Below are 17532 nucleotides of genomic sequence, written 5' to 3' on the forward strand. Positions count from 1 at the left end.
TGGAAAGTGTGGAAGTTACAAAAGAGAATGATGGATGGATGGAAAAAATTTTTAAATAGCTGAAAGGAGGGCACATAGGCATGTGTAATGCGATGACTATGATCGGATTGATATCTTTGAACCTAATAGGCAGAGCTCTCCTGGACGCTATGATTCATGTTGGTACCAGCGCCAGTTTGTCAGGCCCGAGGTTTGAAGTTTGTTTACTATACAATATGGATATGACACCAAACAAAATAATCCTTCTTCGAGATCAGTTTTTGCTTTTTTTCACATTTAATTTCTGAGGAATTAAATTGTTACCACAGCAAGTGGTAAACATTTATGCAAAACATTTCAACCAGAAAATACACCATTAGTATATTGCAGAACTTACAAATCTACTAAAAGCACTTAAACCCCTCAACAGTGATGTGTGTTTGCTTTGCATGCATGTTTGTTAAAAGATAAGACCACATTGCTCATTGGCAGTGGCATCTGTCTATATAAGGCTGTTCTATTTCTACCGCTTTTCCTCAGGGGACTCAATGCAATTGTCAGCCACATGACAATGCATGCCACAGAACATGGTAGGCTTCACCATCTTATATCATTTCCATAAACATGTATTTTGATTTTTTTTTTTTTAAAAACAGAGACAATTATACAGGAGATAAAATAAATATGCTCTTTTATGCTGTTTGGGATGTTTTGTATTTTTATTAATGGAAGTTTTCTTGCAGAATAAATGGGCATTTGATTGGTCTTAAATCTAAAGGCACCATCTTTTGACTGACAAGCTCATGTGACTGTTTACCACATACTGTGGACAGTGTTTAAACTTGGAAGAGAGAAAAACGCAGTAGTAGTCCTTTTCTTCTCTAAGTACACTACCAACAAATTTTAATAGTAACAACAACAAACAATTATTTCCTTTTTTGAGAACCACCCATTTATTTCTGACCTGCTCTTTGGCACATGATAATCAAGGGAATTTCCTATTTAAAAAGATTATTCCCCTTTTATATAGAAGATTTATGAAAACTTATCCTTTTTCTGTCGTGGGATGTTGCTTTTCTTTGTAAAAAAAAAAAAAAAAGGACCAAAGGCGAGTTTAGAAAAGTGTGATGTACTTGTGTGCCTATTTGCAGGCCAGCTATAAATAGTCCAGGAGCCTACGCATGCTCATGTTTGATTGGAAATTGCAGTGCCTTAAGTTAGTGTTGTGGGGCATCCATCTAAAGAGGGAATGAAACTTCTGAATGGTGAGTTAACTCCATGAAACAGATATCTAAATATTGTAAACAATGAATAAGGCAACAAGTGGAAGAGCTACTGAATAATTCAGCAGTGCATTCACATGGATGTTTGTGCTTCTTATACCTCACAGCCGCAAAACCTCAGATTTAAAATTGTTTTTTGTAAAATGTTTCACTTGTGTTTTCAATTTTTGTTCTCTTTTAGCTTGAACCAATATCTCAGGGAAGCCCAGAAGAAGTATAAAGAAGACTTTGCAACGTTTTCCCGAAAAGATTTCTTTTTTCCCCTCAACAACACCTTTTTATATGTTGGAAAATGGGTTCGCGGAGGACGACAACACACTTGTCTTTTGGGAATGGAAGGTCTAGCAATGGAGATGATGTCATTGGGAGTAGACGGTCTAGTGGCTGCAGCTACCTCGTCAATGTGAGGCCAGAAAACAGGTACAGACTCCAGACAAACCTATTAGGGTCTCTGGCATCTTAAATTTTCTCTGTATGGCTCATGCTGACCAGGGTTTGCTCTATATTACACCAAAAGCTGAACATTTTCCTATACTGGATTTAATGTGCCTTGCTTTGTATTTCTTTGTTTGTTGCCATGGTCACCGACAGTTTAAATAAAAAGCAGATTAAAAACAGAATTTCATATATGGATCATGGGTCTCTGTTTAAACATACAGAGTAATTTCTGCATGGAAAGATGTGTTGATTGTGTTAATGGTGTTGGGTTTTAGATTTATTGACAATATGTGTTTTGACAAGTATAGAAAGATTCTATTGCAATAAAAAAAAAAGTTTGATTTCTTCAAAGCATGGGACAATCTGAGCATAATTCATGGAGAGATAACAGATGCCATGCTGTCATTTTAAAATGTGTTTTTAGTGTGCTAGCCTCCCCTTGCTCTTGCATTATGCAATTTCTGTGTATCATAAATATGCAAAACATAGATTATTACTCTGTGCCTTTTTTTTTTTGTTGCAGTAATCATTGGTTAGTTTTCCATTACAGGTAGAAGAACTTTCTATAGCGAATAGCCTAATGTTAAAAATAAGCTCCAGAAAACTAACAAACATATTCATTTTACCTACTTTAGGTGATCCATTGCAGCATTTTTTATGAACCAGCTTTTAATTCCAATAAGACAAAGAGACACATATTTTATATAAACTCTTTATGAAACTGTGGGCAGTGTCACAACCTTGACATCGCAGTTTTTTCAGAAATGTACCATCCATTGCTTAACCTTTAACTTTCACACTAACGACCAAGGGAATGTTTTTCTGTTGTTTTGAACAAGAAGAAACATGATAAATTTTTTTTAGGAAATGGTTGAGATGATAAAAAGACTAGGTTAATAATAATGTAGTAACAGTGAAATTGTTTAAATTTGAAACACTGTTGTTATAACAAAGTTTGGGTTTTAGATACCCAAACCAATTAGTAGAGATGGCTCAGGCAGGTTTATTTCCACTTTTTTTTTTTTTTTTTTAAGAAACTCTTCAAAATCGCTGCAAATTTACCTCTACAAAATGGTAAACCAAGACCTTAAAGGGTTAAAGCCCCTTATTCCAGTTTAGGGTTGCAGGGAGGCTGGAGCCTGTCAGTAGCTAAGTGAGGCAGGGTACACCTGACCAGACCATTGCTTGGGCAACATAGAGAGAGAAACAACCTCTCTCACTAACTGCTTGGGAGAATTTTAAGACACCAGTTAACATAGCAAGCATGTTTTTGGACTGTAGGAGGATGCCAGACCACCCGGAGAGAACCTTCACACGCATGGGTTAAACATGCAAACTAATAGGGGTGACTAATAGGTGGTGAAGTCTCAAGAGAGCATATCTTGTATTTAAATTTTACTTGAAAGTCCATCTGATGTAACATTACTGAATTTTGACATTAGCTTTGCTCATTAAAACATGTAGAAATGAAATTTCTGACCAGCCAGTTTTTGTACCACAGGAGCACACTCTGCAGTGTGATGGCCCAGTTAACAGAAGAAAGGCAGCCCTCCTTTGTGACCACCCTTAAGTCAAAAGCTGTGTCAGAAAATTGCAACGTGAAGTTTTCCTGTGTGGTTACAGGTAAACACTAGTTTACAGCTTTGACTCTAGAGAAGCAGGAGCACATGTTCCAGATGTTTGAGTAATAATAAATCTGAGATGCTGTACTGATGATAAAATTATATTCTACACTACCACTGTGCAAGTGTGATGCTAATGTTGTAATATTCTAAAGAAATTAAAAGACAAAAACATAGTATTTTGAGTTATGTTCATTGAGCTGAATATTGCTAAAAAAGTAAAAGCAAAACAAAAAAAGATTGAATATAAAAGCCTTATTTCTTTTTTTCTCTTCTCAGGATACCCTGCCCCTCAGATTACATGGTATAAAGATGACACACAGCTTGACAGATTCTGTGGGTTGCCGAAATATGAAATATTCCACAACGGACAAAATCATTCCCTGCACATTTACAAGTATGCATATTTGGAAACATTTTGTAGCACCTGATTGCACTGACTTTTGTTAAATACTACTAAGCTCAGAATTAATTTAACTTTTCTTTGAAGGGACATTTTTGCTAATATAAAGCCAATTGAACAAATAATTAAAAAACGCATATCAGCCTAATAAGTTTATAACCGTATTTGTTGGTGGCCCACTTGTTTTAATTATAGGATATTATAGTGCAACACCTGTTATCATTGTTTCTAAATCTGCTCTTATTGGACAATTGTCCAAATGATGTTCATAAAACCAGTCACTAGACAGAAATTTTGTAAACATTATTCTAATAATCTCAAAGGACATACATCTTTTTATTTTGCCTCAAATTGGAACCCCAAACAAATATTTTCCAGATATTTTTTTCACTTCTGTTAATTTTGATAATAATTATGTATTGGTATCTGCAGATGCACTGTGGAGGATGCAGCTATATACCAGGCCTCTGCCATTAACAGCAAAGGTATTGTGTCCTGCTCCGGGGTTCTGGAAGTAGGCGAAATGAACGAGTTCAAAATTCACCAGCGTTACTTTGCCAAACTGAAACAGAAGCAAGAGAACAGACGAAAGGAACCAGAGGGTAAAGAAAACCAGGAGCCACTAAGAGCCATGAGTCCAGACCGCACACAGAGGAAACGACGCTCAACAATGGAGGCCTTTCTCAGCACTCCAAGTTCTACTGAAGATGAAGGCAATGAGGAAAACCATCAGGCTGTAGCTTTAGAGACTGACGACCGATTGCAGAAAGCCACGGAGGAGGAAGTTGAGAAAAAACCAGTTCAACACACTAATGGAGCGTTGTCTATGACAAATGGACAGACTAACATTGACAATGGCAGCAAGAGTGGGACATACAAATACGATTCTGTCCATAAGACTTTTACTGCACTCCACCAATCAAAATCTCCCTTTGTTAAGAAGAAAATTAAAATTGCCAACAGCACAAAAATGGCTAAGTCAGATATTATGGGAGAGAGGATGTCCAATGAGAAAACGGCAAAAGATGAGACTTCCAATGCTGTAGCTCCTGCGTGCAAAGAGGCAAGACAGACCAATGGAAGCTCACCAGAAATTATGGACATAGAAAACAACGTTTGTTCATCAACTTTGGATTCAGACTTTGGAGACACGAAAGAACACAAGAACCCAATAAGAGAGGAAGCTGTGGTTTCTCAGAGTCCTCCAAAGGAAGATAACAAATATCCGGAGGTAGCTGAATCATTACGGAAAGAAAATATCACAGTGTCAGAGCCCCCTGTTACTCTTTCATCACCAAGTCACATTATGACAGGAACTGAAGGCAAACAAGCTGCAAAACATGAAAAGAAAAGTGATCACAAATACACTGAGGATAATTTGGAAATTTGTATTACTTCAACCCAAAAAAAGTCCAGCGCTGAATCAACAGTGCCCAACGTGTTTAAGGAGAACATTCATACAACAGAACATGACACAACCATGGAAATAAATGGCAAGTCCATAGCATCCTCTGATGAATGTTTTACAGACAGCTCCATCGAGTCAGGTGACACACCACGTGACATTAGGACTGCTTTGCTTCAGCGTCCATGTGAATTGGCTGGAAATCAGCTGTCTGAGAAGGAAACAAGGTCCTGCCAAGAAAGGGAGTCAGTGTCTCGGCGTGTGCCAAGTGAGGTGAGTGAACCTTTTCACATGAGCTCATGAATGCTTTGTGCTGCCAACACAAGCCCTATCAGCAACACAAGCATCCTGGAGCTATTTGCTATTTATACTTTTTACAAGCATGCCCTGCTGAGTGAATAGCAGTAAATGACGCACATGTTGACAGTTGCAACAGGTATAAGGATGCAGTACATTTACGTAAGTGTGATGGTCTGAAAGCTGTCCATTGTGCTTAGCTTCAGATAGAAAGTTGCATTTGTACTTCGTAATGAAAATAAAGAACCTTTATTCCAAGTTATTGGTTGAAGATAGACCATAAAAAAACATTAATGTATTTTCCAAATTAGTTAATTACACTTTGAAAAATTAATAAACGATACAAAAACTTAAATTTGCTTTGAAAGAAGTGAGTTCTCAGGGATAGTCACTTGTCAGTGTGCCCAATTAGCACTAGTATAATATTGCTTCTCTAGGATTGCCTGTCTTTCTGCACTGCTTATGCAATCAGCCTAACCTCAGCTGCATGTCTGAGCAGCAACATTACTGACAGCTGAGACAAAGCACTGCATTGCTGCAGCATAACTTAAAACAATTGGCAATATTTTCTGACTACCCTTGGATGTAGAAACCTTCTGAGTGAGAATCTACAAGGCAGACATAGAGAAAGAGAAGCAAAAATGTAAAGAGACATGGCATGACATTTAATTCAATATCTTAATGTTTGAGTTTGGATCTGGAATTTAATTATGGCATATCATCACACCCATAATGCAATAGTATATGATGCATTGAGATGAAGTTTAAAAGTACCACAAAACAAATTTTGCAGCGATTTTGATTGTGTTGTGCAGTACCGTGAAATAAGAAAAGAAATAATCTTGTATTTTCATATGACTTTTCTCTGCAGATTGTCTATATCATTTTCACATAGCAATATTAAGTAGCACCATTCAAACAACACATGCTAGCCACTGTGTTTGTTTGAGCTGATGTGCTGCATTTTAATTTGAATTGACCGAGCGGATAAAGAAAGGCTGAGATGACTCTAATATGTGATTAAGAGTTCAACTACTGTTATAAGCCAACCACATTCACATTTTATCTAATATTTTTTGTGGGCAACTATGTGCATGCACTTTATTTTTGCAAGGTTAAAATGCATGTACCAACTTTTGTCTTAACATTAAAGGGACCCCTCCATTCCTTTCCTTGTTTGTTGCTGGTTACGCCGTTGCTGGTTTTAAAACTGCATGTGTTTATCCATGTCCAGCATAGTTGGGGATAAGAGAATAAGTATTTACAGCTTGTATTATGTCCCAAGGTTGCACAGGCCCATACAAAGACAAACAAGAATGATGCACCTGTCAACCTTAAGCTGCCACCTGACCAGCGTACAACGGACTCGCCCCTGCCACAAAAGACAGATGACATCCAGACCTCATCTCTTTGCAGTGATCTCCAGACACTTGCTGATAAAATGGAACAGGAAACATGGGAAAATTCCAGAGAATCAAATGAAAGCCATTCTGTACATCTTACACACCTCCATCAGTCACCGCTCGTAAGCCCTGGTGGTGGGGAGAACATGCCAGGGTATAATGTTTCGCCCGCTGCCCTGCAAAGCCATGTTGATACAGCTATAAAAACTGTTGAAGGGACAGAAATACAAGTTACTGAGAAGGTAGAGGGTAATGAGGTAGGTGAGTTATTTGTCCAGACTGACAGTGTGCCCCCAAGTAAGAAAGAAGCTGAGATTGAGACTAAACCTGTTGCTCTACACATGAATGAAGCTAAAACAGGAAATGCAAAGCACGCAGAAAATGAAAAATCTGTCAAATTAGCAATAGATGCTACATACACAGAAACAACAAATAATAAACTTGTATCAAAATTAGAGGTGAAAACCAGTTCAGAAATACAGAAACTGAAGTCACCGACATTTGAAACTTCTGCCCCACTCCTCGCAAAGCCCCCTCAAAGTAAAAACTCACTGGAGTGTAAGATGGACTTTAAAGAAATTACAAAACCTGTACCAAAAGTTTTATCTATTGCTGAACTTTTAAGGTCCCAAATAAAAGCTCTTGAAGCACAGGCTAATCCAGCCTCCAGCATACCAGTTCATGCCACCATCACACAAGTTCCTACTCCATCACTCACAGAAGCATGTCAGGAATTCAGAGTTGATAACAGAGAATGTAAACTGGAACTGAAGACATTGAAGTCTGACAAAAAAGTTCAGAGCACTGACAATGTACCTCCCACTAACATAAAGGCAACACTTGTGGAGATTTATCAGGAACTGAATCAAACTGAATATGAGCAAATAGCAACTTTAGATGCCACTTCAGCATCTCGAAAAGACACTAATACAGTTGTAGAAATGACTAACCTTAACCAAAATGCCAGAAATGATAATGAAGTTGTTATGGAGGTTAGTCAGGAACCTGAGGCATCAACTAAGATTCCTGTAAATGAATGCTTAGTTGACATTTCCCATTCTGGGAATAAAGATGTAAAAAACAGTTCTTTCACCGTGACTTCAGATGCTGAATTTACTGATAGCATTCGGTCAATCTCAAATTTACCTGAAAATGTCTTACAGGAATCTGCATCTCCACTTACAGAGACACATATAAAGGCCAATATTCAAGAGGAAAATGCTACAATTTCAGTGGGAATCAAAGATGAACCTGTTCAAGACCAGGTAGTGGAGTTAATACACGGACTAATTCCAGAAATAAAACTAAACAGCAAAATGGAAAGGAGAAGTACTGAAACTATCGTAACACTTCCTGATCAACAGAAAAATGAGGAATCCAAAACAAACACATTATCTCAGCAGAAAATAGATCATTTCTCGTCTGAAGGCGAATTTAGCACTGGCACATCAAATAATGATATTCCTCTAATTCAGCAAGAGAACTCAATGGTTAGGGAAAGTTTGAGATCAGACTTTATTGATTCAACTCCAGAGCCTAGTCCACGGTTAAAGAAAAGAAACTGTGTTTCTCCCATCCCCTCTGCTACTCCACAAGAGTTAGCCTCTGGGGCACGCCGCAAACTTCATACACCTAAGGCCAAATCTGAGGAACCTGCAGCGATAACATCACCCAATGACTCCCAAAATCTGAATAAGGAGGTGCAAAGCAGCAACCTCTCCACGAGTTCTGTGACCCTCGCCACGTCTCGCAACCTGACTCGACGGTCACGTTTAGAGCAGCAAGCTGAAGAAAGATCTTCTCCTGCGGAAAGTCGTGTTTCACCCATGACCTGGCGGAAGACAACATATGAAACTCAAAAACCAAGCAAGCAAATTCCTGAGGACATTCAGGGGGGTAAACCTGCAGTGGACAAGCATAACCCATTTAAAGGTAAAGAAAAAAAGAAAAAATGAGACAGAGACAAAAAAGCTTCCTATATAAAATCTAAAAAAAATGAATGACTACAATAAAAATGGCATCAACAGAATTATTTGGAGGATTGGGTTTAACTCTTTGCATTTTAAGAGACCGTATGCTATTTTAGTTTTATTTTAAGATTTGGTTTTCATTTTGACTTTAAACTGTTTTTCTACTTGCCTGCTCTACATTTCTATCCACCATAATATTCTCAACTTTAGGAGGAGATAATCATTAAGTAGACACTTGTACTTTTCTTTTTTTATTTCTATGAATCTGCAATTTCAGTAGAAGTTTATATGTCTAACTAGTAACTTTAGCAAACTATAATAAAGGGTCCATTTTCACTATGAGGTCTGTGCTGGGTTTGCTTCTCTCCAGCTCCTCAAGTTATCCGTAAGATCAGGGGTGAGATATTTGCAGATGCCTCAGGACACTTGAAACTGTGGTGCCAGTTCTTCAATGTCCTTGGTGACTCTACAATCAAGTGGTACAAAAATGAAGAGGAGATTGCTCAGGTTAAAAGAAAGTAAGTTTTCATTTTTATAGTCTGGAAATAAACTGAATATTTGGAAAATATATCATTATTATTGCCATTTAGTTAATATTAAAATATGTGAAACCATTCTGTGCTGTTTGATCTTGTTTTTCCAGTGCTGGGGATGAAACTCAGATCAATCTTGCCATTGTTCAGGCATCATGCAAAGACGCTGGTGTTTATGGATGCTCAATCACAAATCAGCATGGGACAGACTCCACAGACTTGCTTCTCAGTGCAGATAGTTTGTATTTTTTTTAAAATAAATGTATCATAAAATTAAAAATATTAATAATCATTCATGCCTCACTTGGCCACGGCATGATTTTATTTCTCTTCTCTCCCACCATTTTGCAGTTTTGGCTGGCATGTCTCTGCGTGAGGACCTTGGTGGTAAGATGACGTTAACCTGTTTAGATTACAGTCATTCCTCTGCTTTTTCTACTACCTGCTGTGTTTCTGTTAATGCAGTTGGAGAGGAGATTGAAATGACACCCCTAATATTCAACAAGGGTTTGGCAGATTCTGGTGTCTGGGGCAACAAATTCTTTGGACGTATAATGATGACGGAATCTCATATTGGAGATGGCTGTGGCCATAAAGTCTGGAGAGCAAAGGTCATCTATGGCCTGGAGCCTGTGTTTGAGTCCGGTGACACTTGTGTCATTAAAGTACGTAGCCCCATCACATATGGAGGTAAAGAAGACAATTGTCTCATAGACAGGAATCTGGAAATCATGAAGCAGGTACTTTAAATGTCAGTTAAATGTCATTTGTCATTTGTACACACCATCTAAGATTATATTACATTCGATTGATTATTATCCAAGCTACTTAACAGTGAGGGAGCAAAAATGAAACTTCATGCAGTAAGAAACCCTGGTCCATAAACTGGATGCTACTTGGGTGAACATCTATGTAAATGTCAAAACAACAGATAAAACACATTTAAAAGTGCCACAGATTCCAGGTATAGTGTGAGAAAATGAGATGATCCCAGAGGAAGAAGAAGGAGGAAGGGGATAGCCCACTCTGACAGCATTTGATCTCAAATGACAGAGGCAGAGATATTGCCTGTCTTGTCTGTCTCAATGGCAGCAGCAAGCTCCTAAGAGGAATGCTGTAGTCAAGAATGAGCATAAGCCTATATGTCTTAGTTAACATTACTACATCCAGACACCCACAGACAGTCCCAGTGTAGGCAATACTAGTTACTCATATTCTATTTTAGGGATCAGAGGTAGTCAGCCTGATGAATGTTAGCGTTAAATCTGACTGAGAGGCAACATGATCAGAAAAAGTTTTGAAACTTTGGGTAGAGACTAATTTTATATTGATTTTGTAACCGATGGAATGATTGGCTCAGATGACCTATTGGTTAGAAATGCGTAGCTGAAGGTGGTTAGTTGTTATTCTCATGAAGCTGTCTTAGAGACAAGTCCCTTATGCTAAAATCGTAATTATCAAACTAGTAAGATAAGTACACTTGAGTGTTAATGACAGAAGTAGAAGCATGAGAGAGTCCATAGTATATTTGGCATAGGTATACAGTGTATATTGCAAAGCGAAGGTAGCCTATCGCAGTACCAAGTTTTGATGCACCTCAGTAGATGGATGATGGACTTTTTTTTTTTTTTAAAGGAAATTAAAAAATTAGAGAAAATTTCAAGGGAGGTGCAATTAGAACTAAGAGTGGGGTGTACCTGAGCTCCCAGAAACAGCACATATTGGGGTAGTGTAATATACAAAGTCAAAAAGTGCTGGAAAGTCCAGCAAAATGTGAGCAGAGGACTGTCCCAAAGCTGTTGAAATGCCTTTAGGACCTCTGTCACACAGAGTGGAGATGTCACAATGTAGTGGTCATTCTTACAGCCAGACGGATATGGATCAAGAAGTTCTTCTACAAGAGGAAGTCTGAGTCCTGTTTGAATACAGGTCCTTTGATAATCTTACATAGGTATGGCAATAGCATAACAGAATGATTGTTCTAGACATGACCAGTGTTCAGAGTAACAATTTTGAGTGAATTTATTACCTGAGTCTCTTTGAATGCAGGTACTTGCCTGTGGTCAGAGAAGAATATATTAAAAGTTGCATATGAATGCAGGTAAAATTGTAAGAAAGATGGTCGGACAGATGTTTGAGAGTATCAAGTTCAACTGACATTAAAAAAGAATGGCAGTATCTAAAGTTTTTATATTTTCCACTCAGTGAGAGATATGATGGCAATAAAGTACAACTGACTGGGGAAAACAGAGGAAATTTATATGTTTGGCTACTGGATGCTTTCCTCTCAGAGAGTAACCTGGCTTTGCAGAGTCACATGTATTTAAGCATAGATGAGCAAACATCCGTTGGTGAATGAGAGTATTGATTGTAAATAATTTTACAAACAAAAATGATTTTAAAAAAAAAAGAGAGAGATTTGTAGTTGAAGGCAGTGGGGGAAAGTTGCATGATATTTTAAAGACTGAAAATAGTTTCTGACTTGCTGTGGTTCTTTTGATCTTATCGATGTAAAAAAAACTGTTTTAGCAGAACTGATTAAAATGATTAACAATGTTATTCAGTACACTAGCATTTCCAGCATTAAAATGAATTTGGTGTCATGTTGCCCACACAGGATTACTGACACTAATCAAATTAAGATTAAATAAATATGATGCTGGAGCTTGAGTGGATCTTTACTGGCTAATTTCCAATGTTCTGTATCCAGGAATGTAAAATCCAGAATTTGGCTCGAGAATACTGCAAAATCTTCTCTGCAGAGGCAAGAGTCATAGAAAGCTTTGGAACTTCTCTTGAGTGGGTATTATGTTTTTTATTCTCTACAAGAAAGATCTTTGTCATTTTTAATGCCATCTGCAGAGTAAGTTATTTCGAACATCTTCAAGAGCCATTGTGACCATTTTTGCCTTGCAGGGTAGTGCCCATCTACTTGATGTACCGACCAGCAAACACAATCCCCTATGCTACAGTGGAGACTGATCTGAAAGGAGTTTATAGGAAATACTCAGACCTGGATCATACGGGCAAAATAGATGTGAGAACTGGTTCTGAGGTGGAGCAGAAGTGCTGTGCTCTGCAGCACTGGATCTTTCAGTGGACTAATGGTAATCTGTTACTCAGCCGCCTGGAAGGTGAGCTGACTTGTAAATTCAATGAGCAATGCTAAGTTTTTGTGTATTCTTTTCATTTAAACTAATAGAACAATGATGGCTTGAATAAAGCAAGTTTGTCATTAGTTGCCCTCAACATATATCCTATTTCATCCCAGCATTTGCTCTCCTTAGAATCTGATTCATCCTTTGTTAAGGTGTCTATACCATGTTGTTATCTATATGTCGAAGGATATATGATTGGCAAACTCTACCATCAGTTATGTGACTTGGGATTTTAATCTTCAAAACATGGCCTATAGTTTGTGAAAAGACAGGGTTAGATAACTCATATGTCACACATGAACTACTGAAGGATCCTGTTGGCTACTTGCAGTGTGGCGCTCTAAAGCTATTTTGCATGTGCTATGAGGAACTGATGACATCAGTCGTCACAAATCATAGTTAAAAGAATTCAAATGAAATTTGACCATCATTTTTATTCTTTTACTGAAGAAAGATACGACTGTTTCAAGTCTACTTTAATTTACCTTTCCATGATGCAAATTACACTGTGTCTTGATAAAACATATAATTTGCTACTTTTTAAAAGAATAATAATAAGGATAATAATATATTTGTTTATTAATCATTAATAATAATTATTAAATGTATTATATTTGTTTTGTTCAGAGTGATGACAGCTTTCTGTTCATGTCTTTTCCATATAAATATGTTACCTGAACAGAAAAATAAAATAAAATGCATTGTGTTGTTTTGCAGGTGTTGACACTAAGATCACCAATGTTGGAATTTCAGTCAAATCAACGGGGTTAGTAAATGAGTTGTTTATGTAAATGATACTGTGAAAACCTCATTTTACAGGTAATTTACATTTATAGTGATCATAACTAACGCGTTGCTGTGTGTGTGGTGCGTGTTGCAGGCATCAAGGTTTATCTACTGAAGGGGACCCCAAAGTTTTTGAGCACTTTGTCTCTCAACATAAGTGCAACTACTTCTGTGGTTTGCTTGGTCTAAAATCTCTCAAGGTCATGGACTCTTTAATGACACCAACAAAACCAAAGGGATCCAGAAGCCCCTTACTTCAACGTAAGATAGCTGCTGGCTCCTCCAGCCCTCAGACTGGAAGGAAAGCTGCTGGAAGTCCCAGGGTGCCCCGGAAGTCTGAGCAAGATGGCCGAAAGACTCCCACCAAACAAAAAGCTGCTGATCTTTCCAAAGCAGTTACAACAGCATAGAATAAATATAACTTAATTAGACTTTGAAGATCAGTATATTGACAGAAGTCAGTAGGAGCGCTTTGGAACATTAGTGATTCCCCTCAGGGAAGAGCACAGAAATCTGATCATTTTATAGCTCAGCTATTACATTTTAATTGCCACCATTCCTTGCTTTGTTGCCACTTGTTTTGGTGGATCTCTTTCATGCTGTATTCATTATTAAACTTAAGAGCAAAAGCTGTTGAATAGGAAATAATCTCCTTTACAGTTAAGCTCCATGGATCACAGATTTGGATCCATCTCAGGCCAGTGGAAATTTACTACATGAATGTAAAACCTTTTGACTAAAGTGGCATTATATGTTATTTGCTGTACGCATAATTTCCAAACTTGCCTCAGTATGTAGTAAGTCTGTTGCTATCTTGCACATTTTTAAAGTTGGGAGGAGTCAGTGTAACAAATCTAATATAGCTTCACATGACACTATTGTAATGTGGTGGTCAGCACTGTGGCCTCACAGAAACAAGGTTGCTGGTTTGAGCCTCAGCTGGAGGAGGTTTGAACAGTGGCCTTTCTGTGTGGACTTTGTATGTTCTCCCTGTGTATGTGTGGTTTCTCTCTGGGTACTTTGGCTTCCTCCCACTGTCCAAAGACTGGATGCTATGTTAACTGGTTACTCTAAATTATCCCTAGGAGTAATTGTGAGCGCACATGGATATATGTCCCTCTTTGTTAGCCCTGCAATGGACTGGAGACCTGTCCAATGGCACTGTGCCTTTATAACGTAACCTGAAATGTTTACTTGCTATTCTACTTTGCACTTTGCGTTTTCAGAAACTGCACCTTTGAATGCAACTGGCTGTACAATAAAAGATACAACTGCATGTTAATGTCTGGAGGCGCTGACATGTCACACGTGAAACATGTGACACACATGACGTGACAACATGTGATTTTAAATGTCTGCTCGACATTTCCAGTTAAAATCTGAAAAACTGAGAAAAGTCTGAGAAACAAAGTGAATCCACTCATAAGTCTGTTTGATTTCAGCTTTCACTTATTGTCTGCAAAAGTATTCATCTCTGTGACCCTTATCTGACTCCTCACATATCTGTCATCATGAAGAACTGTCATTATTTACATCATGACAACTGACAACTTTATTGCTTATTGCAGTATATCTAGTCCACCCTCTCCCATCTGACTGAAACATAATTCTGGAAATGACAAATGTTGGTTTTGTGAAAACTGATGCCATTTTATGAAGGTGTATGTAAGATAAAAATACACTTAAGAAGGACAAAAAAGCAGCAAGATAGTAGCTAGTATCACATCCAGGGCCCTTTTAAGAGCTACAAGCCACACATCCGGGTTTGTTTGTATGTGAATAAAAAAAAATTAAAAAAGCTAAACATCTAAAAAAAAAAAAAAAAAAAAAAGGAAAAACCATGCCTCACTTAATAAATCCTACATCTGAGGGGAAAGTCAAATTTCTTCAGCAATCTTAAAGAATCAAGTGCCATCCATGCGCAAGCAGTGTGTGTTTACAAGGTGAAAGGGTAACTTCATCATGATAATCATATGTGATTTCCAGTCATTAGTGAGTCATCACTTATGTAAGCAGTGGCCTCACACACACGTAAGAACAACCGGAAAAATAATAAAGAAAAGAGTAATCTCACTTCTGATGTTGTCCACTAACATTGATAGAAAAGACAGATTACACATTTGATGTGAAAAAGCTGACATTGTTGTTACACAGTTAATTGTCATCTGTAGCAACACATTTACTTGTTTGGCGAAGACGCTCCTGCTGAAAGCGGTCATTACAGTTTTGATTTGAAAGTTACAAAGCAAGGACATTTTTTTCAGGAAATTAAAAACAAAAGCTAACTAAAGAAAAAAAAAAAAAAAGTATGCAAAACATCTGTCCAGGGTGTACCTCACCTCTCACCCAATGATTGTTGTGATTAGCTCCAGATTCCTTTAATTAGACAAAGCAGTTAAGAAAATAACTTAGTATGCAAAACAGGTGACACCTAGAAATATAATAACACTTTTAAACATATTTTGAGTTTCAAAGAAATCAAAACAATCTTATACAAGAATGATGAGCATAAAAACAGCTAAACTGACTGATATCTGTCTCGTAAATATTATTGGCTAATGTATTTCAGGCACTATTTCATATGACACTGAAACAGTGTGACTGAGGTGTGGTAACAACATGGAGAAGACCAGACTCACCATGAAACACAGCGCTCCTGCCACCTACTGTTAGTTCAGTTTTCATGCCAATAACGACCAGTAAAAAGTTGTGGTGTAAATCAAAAGTTTGATCATGACATGATTATTTGATGAATAGCAATTCAGTGTTTAGACAGTAAAATAAAAAGGAGATTTTTTTGGTTTTTAACAAAATTAAAAAATAAAGAGAAGAGAAAATATTATAAACCGCTCTTATTTAGAGACTCATACTAAATATTTTCTGAACAGCACCATTTCATTTTGCATTCATTGTATCTATTTTTATTTATTTTTGCAAAAAAAAAAAAGTAGAAGTATCTTAAATAGTATCATGCGCATGTTTGTATGATTTTTTATACAATGACTATTTATGAGAAATAACACACGTCTGAGAGAATCAACGTCAGAAATGAGACATACCTTAATCCGGATGCTCCCTGCAAGATATTAAAAACCAAGATTATGACTAAAGTGGAGAAATTACAGTGAAAAGATGTATTAGCACAGCTCTTTATGGTAAGCACTGACTAAATGTGGGAAAAAAGAGATCACACAGAGAGATCTTAGCATTAATACCCATGATAAAACACAGCAAATGAAAGAATTGTTAGTCCCCTACAGTAGAAAATTTTGCATGTAGATTCAGTCCAAAGTAATTCTTATTACATTTAATAAGACATAATTTCTTGCACTTGGCATGAGAGTCTGCAGCACATTTAACACATTTTGAGGATTCAAACTCACATTCCACTTCATTATGATACAACATGTAAAAATATGCTCAACACATTTCATTTGGATCGTTTTGACCAAATGATAATAGCAGCACTCAGGAGAAGAAATACATCTGTATCAGGTGAGTATATTTCTGCTAGAATGCATAGGGAAGCACCCAGATGTGTACAAGCTGTAAGATTAACTGAATCTAAATGAAGCTAAGAGAGAGAGAGAAAAAAGGAAACACCAGTTGGGTGATGTGGTATAAGGCTAGATGTTCTTCTGACCTCACATTGTTTTGCCTAACTGGACTCAATTACCATCAGCAGGCCAGTGCGGTTGTGACCATTAAGCAGATTAAATGAAAAGGATCACACGTTCCTAAATGCCACAGACTATCTGGCATTTGAAAAAAGTTTTATCTCCACTCTTCCAAAAGTCGCATGCTGCCACTGGTCTCAGTGCCATCGCTAAGTTGACCGTTGGTTCTATATTAATCTACCATATCCCAGCTGACAATGAAATAATGACATTCTGATACGTATCTCACATCATTTTCACTCCCAGAACAATTATAAAGGCTGAATGAATAGAATCAGTGTTGCCAACAAAATGTATATTGCTGTGGAAGAAAAGGGAGATGATTCCTCAGTTGTAAATAATATGCTCAAAGAAACACATTTGGAAAAAGCTCACGACAGCCTATTCAGTAAAAAAAAGTAAAGTATTTGTTATATTTAAATAACATGTCATAGTTATCCCTAATATATAGGGTTACTTAATGTATTCATGTGATCCTTACTATGGTTTTCTCATCATTCTGCATCCTTGATAGGATGAATATCCCTTCACAACATTTGCTCCTCTTAAAGAAAGAAAAGACCGGATGGACGCTTATA

The 17532-nt window shown here is 37.3% G+C and overlaps 1 protein-coding gene across 2 annotated transcripts; it reads left to right on the plus strand.

The window, feature by feature from the left end:
- Positions 1-1210: 1210 nt before the first annotated feature.
- Positions 1211-14553, plus strand: alpk3b (alpha-kinase 3b). 2 transcript variants are annotated; one of them, XM_079239110.1, is made up of 14 exons: positions 1211-1244; positions 1444-1682; positions 3202-3323; positions 3602-3719; positions 4158-5403; positions 6713-8762; positions 9171-9318; positions 9444-9571; positions 9685-9720; positions 9799-10073; positions 12044-12132; positions 12250-12467; positions 13209-13257; positions 13372-14553. In XM_079239110.1, exons 2-14 carry the CDS (start codon positions 1555-1557, stop codon positions 13685-13687), a joined length of 4923 nt encoding a protein of 1640 aa, XP_079095236.1. In that variant the 5' UTR covers positions 1211-1244; positions 1444-1554; the 3' UTR covers positions 13688-14553. The 2 variants fall into 2 exon arrangements, with proteins under 2 accessions (XP_079095236.1, XP_079095237.1); XM_079239111.1 differs by having other exon boundaries at positions 12250-12440.
- Positions 14554-17532: the final 2979 nt, after the last annotated feature.

The sequence above is a fragment of the Telmatherina bonti genome (assembly GCF_933228915.1).
Source record: "Telmatherina bonti genome assembly, chromosome: 1".
In the NCBI taxonomy this organism is placed as follows: domain Eukaryota; kingdom Metazoa; phylum Chordata; class Actinopteri; order Atheriniformes; family Telmatherinidae; genus Telmatherina; species Telmatherina bonti.

Excerpts from the sequence above, each read along its gene's own strand:
- alpk3b (XM_079239110.1), top strand. The coding sequence starts at position 1,555 with ATGGGTTCGCGGAGGACGACAACACACTTGTCTTTTGGGAATGGAAGG. Across the intron at positions 1,683-3,201 it reads AATGTGAGGCCAGAAAACAG|GAGCACACTCTGCAGTGTGA; the intron begins GTACAGACTCCA and ends TTTGTACCACAG. Across the intron at positions 13,258-13,371 it reads ATTTCAGTCAAATCAACGGG|GCATCAAGGTTTATCTACTG; the intron begins GTTAGTAAATGA and ends TGCGTGTTGCAG.